We start from the raw sequence: 14,099 nt of genomic DNA, 5'->3' as shown, positions 1-14,099 counted from the left end.
ATTATACTAATGTGGTCTAAGTCCAGTTACCTATTACTCTGATGAAAGCTGAGCAGTGCGCCTCCCCTAATTCATTAGTGGCAAGACAGATATATTTTCCAGTATCAGCAACAACTGCGTTTCTTTTTACAAGGTAGTAGATGTCCCCTAATTTCTCAATCTGAAAAAAAAATAAAGAAATATGAAAATAGATTAGTGCTGAAATGAAAGACATAAGCCACTGTTCCCAAAGGAAACATTTAAACATACACTTATTTCCCTTGCTGCCATTCTGCTGCCATCTTTTGTCCAAATGACATTTGGCCTTGGCTCTCCGTGTATTGTACAGTGTAGATCTAAATCATCGCCTTCTTGCAGAATGAGGTGTCCAAATTTGTTTATGAAGTTGGGCTGTTTTCCTTGTACTGACAAAGGAAGAGAGACACAAAGAAAACAAATATATGGCGCTTAAAATAACAACATTCAGCTAAGGAAATTAAGTTAGACACCACAGAGAAGCAATTTATAGGAAACTGAGTCACATGCAACAGATGTGAGGTTAAACTGGATTGCAACGTGAATATGGCCGTGCAGCAGAAAGGGACCGTTAAAACTGAGGGTGCACCAATAAAATAAAATAATTTCTAAGTTACAGAAAGTAATAGTTCTATTCTGCATTGGCCAAACCTTATTTCAAGTACTGTATAAAGTTCTGGAAAGTATTAGCACAACTGGAACAGGTGCGGAGAACAGTAACAGAAATGATCAAAGGGTTGGAAAGTGAGGCCATGTTCCGAGGCTGAAACAGATCTCTGAGCACAGAGGATTAAACTGTAAATCCCACTGCCGATTTCTCACCCTGCATTTAGATCTATTTCAGTCATAAGGCCTGCCTGAGGCAAGATGGGGAATCCGTTGCTGCTTCCAAGCAGCAGTTAGAAGAAATGTGTTTTATGGGAAGAGATTTGCAAGAGACGCTTGATTACCAAGCTTGGATTTGCTGAGAAATGTCTCCTCCCTGATTGACCAAGAAAGACACTTTCTGACTGAGCACTGGATCTCTGCAGGTGCTTCAGTTACAGTGCAGAGATCCCCACACTGCTCTGAGCACTTTAAGCCCCCAAGCATGAAGTTTACATTTCAAATGTAAACTTAGACTTGTGTACTTAAAAAAAAAAATGTGTGGAAAGACTCTGAAATACTCACAATGAAGGAACGGTTAGTGAAGATGAGCAAATTTGCAAAGATGGAAAATTAACTTGTTTGATTATGGATAAGTCAATAAGTACATTTGTTAGTAACTGGAAACCCTTTATAGATATTTTACTGAAAACAGAAAAAAAAGAACCTGTGATTTAGGAGTTGGCTGATTAGAAAAGGATAGAATATGGAGGGAAGGGAGCATAATGTAACTTTAGACAGAGAAAATAAAATGCATTTATAACTGCTGTAAAGAAGACTGGAAGCTGCTCTCTCTATATTTTTTCTGGTTTTTTCTGTTTCACTTTTTTGTATTTTTTTTCTTTAATTTCTTTCCTATTTACTTATCACTTTCCTTTTACTTTTCTTTCTTTCTGTCTTTCCTTTCTTTTTTCTTTACATTTTGATGCTTTTACTTTGCAAAAAAAAAAAAACCTTTAAGAAAAAATAGTTTTAAAAAAGTTGATTGTCTGTAAGGGCACTAGGACTAGGAGAAAAACTGAGAGGATGAATCATGTTGAGCCTTAAGAAGAAACCACTGGGGACATATTATGATCCTTAAGTCCTGAAAGGGGAGAAGGGACTCTGTCTAAAAGATCAAGACTTCTTTTCAAGTGCAAGACAACAGGACATGAAATAAAAACAAATAAAATAAAAAAATCTGTTTGCAATCAAATGCATTCTGATAAAATGCTATGGAAAACCTTAATTATAGGACCAAAATTGAAAGTAATTATTGATGCATTCAAGCAGAAGCTGAATCCTGGTGAGGATACTTTAATTTGGGTTCATGCGATAAACAAAGGAATTGGCTTAAATGATGCTACATCTTTGGAGTCTTTCATAAACTGCAGCAAAGATTTTAGAAGGAATAGAAAAGTATGGGATCTGTAGGTATGGTATTCATGTCAACAATTCACCTGAAAAGCTATGTTCACGTGCTAGGGATGATATTAAAGTGTCAATCACTTTCTGATGTTGTTTTGCAGATGAACTAAACCTTACAGAACTACAGAGCATAAAGTACTTAATCCCACTGGGGCAACCCAGGTTGTAATTCTGCCTTACACAGCAAAGCTGACAGTTTTATATATATATTTGATTTATATGCCGCCCTTCTCCGGAGACTCAGGTCACCTTACAATGCATTAAGCAATAGCCTTCATACTTTTCATATATTTATACAAAGTCAGCTTATTGCCCCCACAAACTGGGTCCTCAATTTACCCACCTTAGAAAGGATGGAAGGCTGAGTCGACCTTGAGCCTGGTGAGAATTGAACTCGCAGTAATTGCAGGCAGCTGGATGTTAAATGCTGCCTTAATAGGAGGCATTAGCCTCCTACGCTACTCAGGCTCCTAGTGACTCTAGGCCAGTGTTTTCAAACTTGGCAATTAAGATATGTAGACTTCAACTCTCTGAATGCTGGCTGGGTATTTCTGGTAGTTAAGATCCATATATCTTAAAATTGCCAAATTTGAAAAAACACTGATTTAAAATTATATTTATCTGTAAACCTGCATAAAAATCTTCCCACAAGAAAATGTTCCTGTTTGCATTGTGGCACAAATTATTGGAAGCAAATTGGAAGCTCTCCATACCTGTGCTGCAAAAATCCAGATGAGAGTTAGATAACAGCAAAGGCAAGCATAAAGCTTTTTCCTTCAACTAGCCATCATTTGAAATTTGGCACATTCATACTTCAACTAAATTGGCATGAAATAGGTATAGAAACTCTTATCATATTGCAATTTTGCTGTGGGAGGTCTAAGTAAATAACAGAGTTAGGGCACAGGTTTTTGGTGTTGTATTAAGACTGCTGCAATTACACAGAATTGTGTATTATAAATAAGAAAAAAAGAGGCTGGTATGCAATGCTTAAGAAGTTACTTTTTTTTTTTTTACTTTAGCAATCCCACTTACACAAAAATAAATCAGGTTTGGTTAAGCAATATGGCACGGATCATTGCTCCTTAAGGATAAAGCCATTTTTAGTCTTGGATTAAGTGATTATATGAAGATTTGAGGAAATGTAATTCTTCTGACAGATTCCTCCGCAAATAGATACTTTACGAACAAAGGGGGAGGGAGGCAACTACTATTAGTTCAATTCCCCTGCTAATTTGAAAAAAAAAAAAAAAAACTTTAACCAAATTAAGACTTCTTATCTCCTTCCTGAGGCACCATATCATTTTCAACAGTGGTACCAGAGAAAATCAAGAGCTTTGTTGATTTATGGCACTCAGTTTTTCTGTTTTGTTTAGTTCCTTAGTTGTGCATTTATGCTGTATTGGACAGTGGAGAATACTAACTGAAGATGTCAAATAATCAAGGGCAAAGAAGAAGACTCAGAGATAGGTTTCAGGAACCTCAAAGAGATTAAGAGCAAGGCTTTGCAAGAAACTTGAAACCATGGAATTGAGAGAGGAAAGCTTCTTACATTCTCTAAAGTCTAAAAGAAAATGACTGGTATATAATATTTCCCATCTCTGTGTTATAAATGCAAAAATGTTGTTTTCCCCAGCATGGGCTTCTTCTTTAGATGGAGGTTTACAGGGGAGAAACAATTTCTTTATAATACTTTATTTTTCTTTTTAGTTGCCAGATTTGGAAATTGCATAGAAATAGACCCTCTTCTGAGTAAACGGCTAACAGAAATTACTATAAAATAGGCACTTTGTCATGGAGCAGCTCCATAGCTTACACATCTGTGTAGAGTGAGATATTTTCTATTTCTAGTTCAGATTCTATTTACCCATGAGGGTTTCTCACTTAAGATTCACAAACAGCAAACAAGTCTTTGCAGTAAGTCTGTTCACATAAAATCACAAAGAATCTTGTTAGACATATGTTAATCCCGGTATAAATCTAACATATGTTGGCATAATCTGTAGAAGTAATCCTATATTCTTCTGAACACTTCTGAGAATACCATGGAGAGCCAAGAAAACAAGCAGATGGATCATCAAATAAATCATCCCAGAGTTTTCACTTGAGGCACAAATAATCAAAATTCACAGAATATCAGAGTTGGAAGGGACCTTGGAGGTTTTCTAGTATAATACCCCGCTCAAGCAGGAGAGCCTATAACATTTCAGACAAGTGGTTGTCCAATCTCTTTAAAATTTAAAACGTTTATAACTTAAAATGGTTAAATTTGGAAGATCATGTAACGACAGTGACCAGGGGGGCATTTGCCCAGGTTTGCCTGGTGCACCAGTTGTGCTCCTACTTGGACTGAGATGCCCTACGCATGGTCACTCATGTGCTCGTCACCTCTTGTATTGACTACTGCAATGCTCTCTACATGGGGCTGCCCCTGAAGACCACTCGGAAGCTTCTGGTGCAGAATGCGGCTGCGCGGGTAGTGATGGGAGTCTCCCAACACTCCCATGTTACACCTCTCCTGCGCGACTTGCATTGGCTGCTGGTTGCCCTCCGGATGAGATTCAAGGTGCTGGTGATTACCTATAAAGCCCTACATGGCCTAGGCTAGGGATATTTGGTGGACCATCTGCAGCCAGCAACAGCTTCCCATCACCCGGTGCGCTCCCACAGGAAGAGCCTACTCAGGGTGCCATCGGCCAGACAGTGTTGGCTGGCAACCCCCAGGGAGAGAGCTTTCTCTGTGGGCGCACCTGCCCTTTGGAATCAACTCCCTCTGGAGCTCAGGGTGGCCCCTGACCTTCGTTCTTTCCGCCGTGGGCTGAAAACTTGGCTATTTCACCTGGCCGCCTTGGACTGATGGGGGTTTTAATCTGGTTTTTATTGAATTTCTTAATTTTAACTTGGACTTCTGTTTTAATGGTTTGTCTGTTCGGTTTTAATTGTTGTGAGCCGCCCTGAGTCCTGTGGAGATAGGGAGGCATACAAGTCCCAACAAACAAACAAACAAACAAACAAACAAACAAACAAACAAACACCTCCAGTGATAGAGCACCCACAACTTCTGAATGCAAACTATTCCAATGATTAATTGTTCTAATAACCAGGAAATTTCTCCTTAGTTCTAGGATGCTTCTTTCCTTGATTAGTTACCATCCATTATTCTTGTCTTGCCTTCTGGTGCTTTGGAGAATAGGTTGACTCCTTTGTGGCAACCCTTGAGATATTGGAACACTACCATCATGTCACCCTAGTCCTTCTTTTCATTCAACACATTTAATTCCTACAACAGTTCTTCATATGTTTGAGCCTCCAGTTCCCTAATCATCATTGTTGTTCTTCTCTGCACTCTTTCTAGAATCTCAGCATCCTTTTTATATCGTGGCAACCAAAACTGGATATAATATTCCAACTGTGGTATGGCTGTCTCAAATGTACAGACACATTATGCAAGGAACTAGTTGTTGGGAAAAGACTCTAATGCTAGAAAAGGGGGAATGAAATAGAAAAAAAGGATGATCCGAAGCAAGACAGACAAACTTAGTTACAGTGCAATGAGTGCACTTTTGGAAGACTTGAAAGAATAAGTTAGGGATAGATCATCATAGAGAAAATATGAGTCATCCTGTGTCTGAGATGGGTCGTCTCTAAATTTGATATATATTAAATAAATACTTACTTACTTACTTACTTACTTATTTATTTATTTATGCGCTCACTAAGAATCGACACTGACCTGATGGAACATAATCAATCAATTAATCTTATATTAGTAAGTAATTGAGGTCTACACAGAGATTGGTTGAGCTTTCTTTCACTTTAAGTAAAAATATTGCAAAATGATTTATCTTTGTTTTTAAAAATTGGCATGATAAATATTTCAAGATATGACAGAACTGCCATCAACTGACTGAAGGAAGATCAATACGCCTGGACTTAAGGGACCCATTTTTCTTTCATTCCTCCATTACTTGGAATTTAAGATTGAGGTCTATTTCCCATATAGGTCTCCTTTCTCATTATTTTATTTCTAATTCCTGTAGTTATTACATATGTGTTAGCTTTGTTGAAGAAGACACAAAATATCAGATTGTGATTTATTTTGATCCATTTTCCTCCTGTGAGATTCCAAAATCCCAAAATGAATGTTATTAAATGTAGAATTGCTTTCTCATCATCTTTAATTTATCTACCTTTGAACATCGAGTAACTAATATTTTCACAAGTACAAGTTATGAAAGATTAACCAACTAATATTGTGATTTATACAGCATGGTTTAAGGTGAAAATCATTTACCTTCCCAAGAGGTCCACATAGGAAGCTATAAACAAAACGCTCTCAAAATAATGCAGAAAGATAACTTTCTGGCTTGTGACTTTGGAGAAAAATGAACCCTACTCAGTTTGACAGTTCTTTTTTCCAATTTGGAAATTTTGCTGATACCTGGAAACTAGCTGAGGCTTTGTTTTCTAAAAAACAAATTGCACATACTCATTGAGTAGACACCTGAAGAAAAACGTAAATGAGGCACTAGGGAAACCAGGCAAAAACATGAGTTTTCTGGCTTTTCTTTCTCTGGTACAAAATTGGCCCTGGTTAGTGCTTGGATAGACTAATCAGGAAACAGCACAGCAGTTGATTAGATTGAAAATAAGGGTGGGGGGATATCTAGCTCAAGTAGAGTAAATCTTTATCTTTACTCCCAGCTCCATTTCAGTTGGAGCATCCCAACGAATCAGAGTTCCCTTCCCAGATGAGTTTGCCTTGCTTCATCTTTATTCTAAGTACTTTACTCTAATTTTCATTCAGTTAGATTTGCAGAGTGGCTTGCATAAAACCCGAATGAACAAGAAGGAATTAAATAAGGAATAAATCAATATAGCCAAGTACACAGCCATAAAATGCAATGTTTTGCAACCAAATGGACAACAAGGATGACAACATGAAAAAGAGGACTGCTGCAGCTGCTGTAATCCTCTTCCAGATCATTGTTAAAAGGGTAGAAAACTTATCCTTTTTTGGAGGAGCAGTCAAATGGTGACAACACCATCAGCTTATCCTATTTTCCATTCAGCCATCTTAGTCATATTTCATGGGATTGAGAAATACAGGCACAATACAATCCAGACAGAAACAGGGTTTCTGTGATGACCCAGGGCATGGCATGAAGGCAACACAGCCAGAGAACTGGTATGAGTCCCTCTATTGGCAGCAACTTTGTCCCCAACATCCTGTTTACTCTCCAGCCTGGAGAAAAGCTCTCCCACAAACCTGCAGCAGCTTCTGGCTACAGATACTCCAGTCCAAATGCTATAAATAGAATGATGGAAATCAATCACTCCAGCACGGCAAGATAATGAGTCCCAGAAATGAAGAATAATTCCAGCAAGACAAGATAAGCACATAGTAGCACGATACTAATTCAAACAGTCAGCAGGAATGCCAGGAATGCCAAGGCCACAACTCTCACACCAGATGAATTCAGAGTTTGTTCCTCCCAACTGAAACTCCATCCCCAGGTGTGCCTTGTGAAGGGAATCGGGGCCCTTTCCTTCCTCTTAAGCCACGTTGCTCTCTTCTGCGTTCTTCCCTGCACACCCTAGGATGAGGAGGGGGTGGGCCTTGGTCTTCATCTGAATTCCCTCTCCCTTGTTCTACCTTTCCCATGCTCTGCCCAACCTGACTTTGCCCTTCCCCAGTTTACTCCACAGCCAACGGAGCCACTCTCCTGCTCTCTGTCAGCTGTTTGTCTTCCGTCTCAGATTCAGACTCCGACAGGGGCATGACAGTTTCTGTTTCAAAAACACTACAACTCAATTTTCAAACAAATTAAATTTTTTAAACAAATTAATACCTGATTCCAGATTACCTGGAATTGTGTGTGCAATCTTTGCTTTCCATTTACCTATGTATTATACAGTAAGTTTAACAAAGAAGAAATGATAACCAACCTTTTAAAAATATATTTTGGAAAGTCCAATGAACCAGAAAAAGACTTTTATGTTACATTAGTCTATGGTTAAATTAGTGTTCCTGGGATGATTGATTTGACAATCCAACTTTGAAATTATGCTCTGCAAATTAAAGTTTTACCCACTTTTAAAAGGATTTGTTCCAGATAGTCAATTTTTCAAGAGAACTCCAACAAGAATTTTAGTTTCTGATCCAGTAATACCACAATATGTCTGATCACCTTAAGTGCTGAAATATCACTAAATTTTGTCTGTTGTTGTTACTGAAATTAACAAATACAGTCAATGATACAGAAGACAATCTGGAAAACTGAAATCACCATTATTATATAAAAGCTAAAACTTTAAGAAATAAATCTTTGATATTTTACTGTTCCATACAGAATTTATCATTAACATGCCAACTTATTTACAAAGCACAATTAAAATATGCAAAACTCTCAAAATGTATATCAGTCTTAAAGCCATGTTTATTTTCATCACATTTATCTTTCTCCACAGATTTTTAAGCATTTTGATGCATCATTTCATGTTCTCTTTTTCTCCTGTACCACTTGAGACATTTGCTTCTACCAAACAGCATATTTTCCCAGGAATAATTATCCCACATATTCAGTAAAAACAAACAGTAAACAAATCCTATTTTACATAGTTCTTTGGATACTTATTCTCAATGGGCAGATTTTTAGATTTATTCTAAAATATTGTATATCCAGAATTGCTTACAAATTGCTGTACCACTTGTTCGTACCTAGGTAAAGTTCTTTACAGAATTGTTAAAAGGGATTAAATACTATCTGCTTATAACAATTTGTATTTGGTTCCTATGCCTGGAGCCACCACAAGGTCACCTGGCCATCTAATTAAATATGCACATGTTCCAACATCAAAGTTTAAAGGGGACAAGAGGCGACATTTCTGAGTACCATATCTCATCTTAACTCTAAGGAAAATAGTCCCATTGGTAACCACTGAAGTAGTAGGATGAGAATAATATCATTTTATTTAGAATAAATAAAATTCACTAGAATTTTTTAAATCAAAATTTAGGGCAAGTAGTTCCAAGCCAGAACTTTTTTTTAGACATCTGGAAATGCTGGGCTTGAATCTGGATTCTCTTCCATGCAAAACAAGACTAGTGTAGCAGTTGAAACATTGGGTAAAATGTCCTGTCTTGTGAAAATTCATGGAGTGACTTTGATTAGTCACTCCATCTCATTCCAACCTACCTCCCAGGGTAGGTAAATTCTAAGTTTGTGGGGGGGGGGAATTGGAAGAAATGCTATGTACATACATTTAAGCTCCTGCGTGCATAAATTCATAGGATATAAAGCTAACAAAATTGTAACAAAATAAACAAGTAATTCTAAGCAGCTCACAGTTTCAAACAACAAAAGCAAACTTATATAAATAAAATTAAAAATGATTAAAACCAGTAAACAGTTGATCAGAATTCACTCATACATCACTGTCTTCAGGGATAATGTGTCTGTCATTTGCCATTTTTTCAAGCACTAGGAAAAAATATTCCTCACTGATCTGCCTTCATGTTAGGAGCCCAACAAGTTTTAGGTACACTCTTCCTGCTTCCAAATACAAGATTGGATTACTTCAGTGACCAATAAGCCATTAACACATTCCTGCATCGCAGCATTCTTCTCTCTTTAGGATTTCAGAAGGACACAGCTCCCTTTCAGCTCCCATCAGAGAGACATCAGGTTGGAGAAAAAGTGGCCAATGGGTCTCCAGTCCACAAACCTGCTTTGTTTTTTAAAATAAACCTACTGTCTCAATTGATAAAATAAATTCCTCAAAGTTGCCAAGATGGAAAGCAAAAGAGAAACAAAATCTCTAAAAGATAGAATCCAAGAATTACATCATCCAACTCTTGCATTTTTTCCTAAATGGGTAATTTACTCACCTAAGACATAGTAAAATATCAATATTTTAAAAATCGGCATTCAATCAAGCCAGGCTCCTTTTTGCTCTTACTTTGTATCTGTTTTCTATTCTCATTTGGTTCAACTCTGTACTGTTTTAGTTTGCCACAATGGGGCATCTGGATCCCATAAAACAATCTTCCGCTCCAAAGTATTCAACTACAACCATCTTCAAAAAGGACAGGTAGAAATACAGTTAGTACAGGACAGAGATATCATCTCACTGTTTTTTCTGTGAAAAGGAACAGCAAAAGGTGTTCCAAAACTTAGTTTTGTTTCAAGATGTGCACTTAATCAGACAAAAAAATCTAAACACTTAACTCTCTTGGTTTGTTTGTTTGTTTAGCCACGAATCTGTAGGCAAAAAAGTACTAGCTTTTACACGAGAGAAAGCTTTTACTGTGAATAACTGAACTAAATAATTACCGTATTTTTCAGAGTATAAGACGCACCTTAGTTTTGGGGGAGGAAAATAAGAAAAAAGCTGATTGGCAGGTGGATCAGCCTCCCGGAATACCCCAATCAGCTGTTCCCAGAGGTGAATTTTAGCAACAAGTTCCTTGGTTGTGAGCTCTGTGCCTTGCTTTTTTTTCTGCCTCTGAAACTTCTGAAACTCTGTTTCAGGAAAAACTTTTTTTCCTGCCTCTGAAAGCCTCCGAAACAGAGCTTCAGAAAAAAAAGGCCCTGAAGCTCTATTTGGGGACTTTTTTTCTGAAGCTCTGTTTGGAACTTCATTTCTGATGCTTTTTTCAGCCTCTGAAACCGCTGTTTGAGAAGCTGGGCAGGGCTACATTCGGAGTATAAGACCCACCCAGATTTTCACCCTCTTTTTTGGGGGAAAAAGGTGCATCTTATACTCTGAAAAATATGGTATCTAATGTTATCACCAGCGCATGCCAACCACTTAGGATACCTCAAGGGTCACTGAAAGCAACATATTTTCCTGGCTTGAAACCTTAGTTTCATATGTTGTTGTTAAGCTTATCCTTCTTTTATTCCATAATGTAACTCAAAAAGACATGGGGGGAATCCCAAGATCCATTCATTGAACACATACGTTTGCAACAGCCATTTAATATTACCGAAAAGATAGTAATAGATTCCAATCTCTTACAGGTGGGCTCGCTTAGGCCTTTTTTTTTAAAATGGCATGGGATGATAGCATTAGATCACAGTGTCTCAAAGATTGAAAAAAAAAAAGTCCTGCAAATTAAGACATTACTGAAAGAAAGTATCTATAGCTGTTGCTTAGAGACATTCAGATGCACTTTATGTCCTGTCATAAGTGATTAATTTGTCCCCTTGATTTCATAAAACCTGAGCATATTAATTTTATCTCAGTCTGGCAGTTTAGTAATCCTTTACTGTGAGTAAACCTTAGTTCTCTTTTTAGGGTAGGAACTATTAATAGAGTAGAAAAAGCAAAATGGGCCTCTTTTTTCAATGTACGCAGTTCTGGATTTTTGTAATGAGTCCCAAAAGAAGCATTTCATTGGACATAAACCTTCATACATTCATTTTTCATGAACAGACTGCATTTAAAGAAAATGTTACACATGACCTGCAAAATATTTTCTATTCATTGAGCTAGCATAACTTTTTTCTGGACCAGCCAGTTTTCCCTTCACTTCAGGAACCCAAAAAGAGTTCATGTTTTACAGGACTATTGAATAACTAATCTGATGAATTAAAACTATAAAATATTTACTTTTACAGCACTATAGAAAATCTGATGGATGTCCTTCGTTATTGCATCATATCCTTACCATTTACAGTATATAATCTTCTACTGCATACCGCAAGATTTCTTTTCATTTTGCAAATTTGTTCTAAAAGATTTCTGTACCTTTTTTCTTGCACATAATTCATAGAACAATTGTTATAGAAAAGTCAATTTCCAATTAAATATACATTGTTGTCAACCATGCTTTAAATGATAGAGATGCAATATACGTCTATTTTTTAAATAATGGCAAGAATTCATTATGAATACTGTGTCATTTGAATACAGTGAGAATTTATAAGACAAATCACTCCTTGAAAGCCACTGCTTCTTTTCTTCTCTTTGTCAAAACTCACAATAAGTTGAAGAATCAAATCTGTTACACCCATTGGAGTGAAAACATACAATGCTGCTTCTTTTATCACATTTAAAAAATAAAAAAACTAGTTTAGTCTCTAATACTATATTTTACTGTTATCAATTTTTCATTATTTTAACAATCTAAAATTATTTCTATTATTTGCCTTGTGCCTATTACATTTTTAAAAAACTTTTCACTCATTTCAAACAAATACTTCTCATTTTTCTCACACTAAATTGTTTGACGTTTCTGATTTTTTAAAAGAATAAGTACAGTATTGTGATTGCAATCCTAAAAGGAAGTAAATTGAATTAAGCATAGACAAACTAAATGTTCATACATAGGTTTGTATTGTTAGCGGCTTTAAGCTATTATTCCTTCAGCTTTAATAGTGACATTCTATATAGAAATGGTGCACGTGTATATAAGGTACAAAAATATTCTCTTTCTGTATATATTGCTTTTTCATAAAGTAGCATCAAAACAATATATTTGTAAGCTGTATATAGAATGAAGCAAGCATATTGTGTTACACAGATCAATCATAGCCCAGTGACATATTTTCTCATAATCTTTAGAGGTATATTTATATTCATACAATCATCTTCATTATCTAATAAAGAACATTTCCCCCCATGCATACATATCTCTTTGCATTATACCATTGTACTGTAGACTAAAGGATAACTTCCTTTAGTATGCCCGGGACAAGAATATCAAAAGCACTACATTCAGCGTGACCGATCAGCAAAAGTGTCAAAGGTGAAGTGAGGTGCATCAAAATATGGTTGCTTGCTGTTGACTCCTTTGGTGAGTGTTAAAGTCCAGTGAAGTCAGTTGGCTGTGCTAAGTGAATAACCAGTGGGCGAGTGACGCAATCAAGTAGAAAGCACAAAGGGTTATCCAGTCTACTCTTTTTATAGATGGCCAGTTACCTTTCACCCGGAGGATGGCACTGGAGGACACTGTGCCGCTAGAATTTTTAGCCCGAACCACATACAGTCCAGCATCTGAATCATACACCTTCTCAATGAACAATGTATATTGTGTATCCTGGTGTAAGAGCTTTATGTGCTCATCTCCCGTCACTCTCTGGCCCTTCTTGTACCTGGAGTAGAGAGTCAGGTTTCAAGTCAGGTTAATATGAATGTTGGATGAAGCAATGGTAATCTGCGATGTCAGGCAAAGTCTTATGGAATATGAAAGTAGGTTAAGAGTAGAAACCATTTATAATTGTAGCTTCCCATCACATCATATTTAAAAGAAAGTAGATTTGTGGTTAAAAAAATAGAAGAAAAGTGTTAGTAGCAAGGAAACAAATAAAATAACGCCCTAAAAACTGAAATATTCTTTAGAAATAGATCTTCACATAGCCTTTATTGGACTACAGTATGACTAGGCCAGAGGTTTAAATACTGCCTCAGTCTGTTTGTCCCTAACAAGGACATAACACTGTGAGTAAATATATATATATATACAGAAAGTGTTGGTTTTCTCCTGTAAAGATATCCCATGCAATGAATTGCTATAATTGTTGATTAATTGTTGTAAATGAGGAGCAAATGGATCTTAAATTCATACATTTTCAATAAAGGCAAAAACCCTGCTAGAAATTTTTATTTAAATTTGTATCTATTAGTAAAACAGAGCAATGGTCTGTCTCACGGCTGTGGGATGTTTTGAAGGAAAAGAGCTTAGCAATAGCAATAGCTCTTAGGCTTATATACTGCTTCACACCCTCTCTAAGTGGTGTACAAAGACAGCCTATTACCCCCAACAATCTGGGTCCTCATTTTACCAACCTCGGAAGGATGGAAGGCTGAGTCAACCTTGAGCCACTCAGTATCAAACTCCTGGAGTGAACAGTGAGTTAGCCTGCAGTATTGCATTCTAACCACTGCGTCACCACGGCTCTTATTTCTTAGGTTAGCAAATACTAGAATAAGTGGGTGGACAATACTGCTAGCTCACCTCCTCCAGGACATACTGTCTAAGAACTCTGATGCACACTTCAGGCAATCCCAAAGCACCTGGGTGA

The 14,099-nt window shown here is 36.9% G+C and overlaps 1 protein-coding gene across 4 annotated transcripts in view; it reads right to left on the bottom strand.

Annotated features, from left to right (window-relative positions):
- Positions 1-14,099, bottom strand: part of CCDC141 (coiled-coil domain containing 141) — a 127,310-nt gene that overhangs the window by 3,745 nt on the left and 109,466 nt on the right. For all 4 annotated transcript variants that reach the window (XR_011601653.1, XR_011601655.1, XM_070956794.1 and 1 more), the window contains exons 24-26: positions 12,997-13,169; positions 250-404; positions 31-160 (exon numbers count right to left, since the gene is read on the bottom strand). Coding sequence is in view for 2 of the 4 variants with exons in the window: in XM_070956794.1 (XP_070812895.1) it covers positions 31-160; positions 250-404; positions 12,997-13,169 (458 nt within the window). In the remaining 2 variants the exon portion in view is untranslated. The remainder of the gene's footprint in view (positions 1-30; positions 161-249; positions 405-12,996; positions 13,170-14,099) is intronic.

Source organism: Pituophis catenifer, unplaced genomic scaffold, assembly GCF_029215685.1.
Source record: "Pituophis catenifer annectens isolate HBS135680 unplaced genomic scaffold, rPitCat1.0.hap2 SCAF_1, whole genome shotgun sequence".
In the NCBI taxonomy this organism is placed as follows: domain Eukaryota; kingdom Metazoa; phylum Chordata; class Lepidosauria; order Squamata; family Colubridae; genus Pituophis; species Pituophis catenifer.
This window is presented reverse-complemented; position numbering and strand designations above follow the sequence as displayed.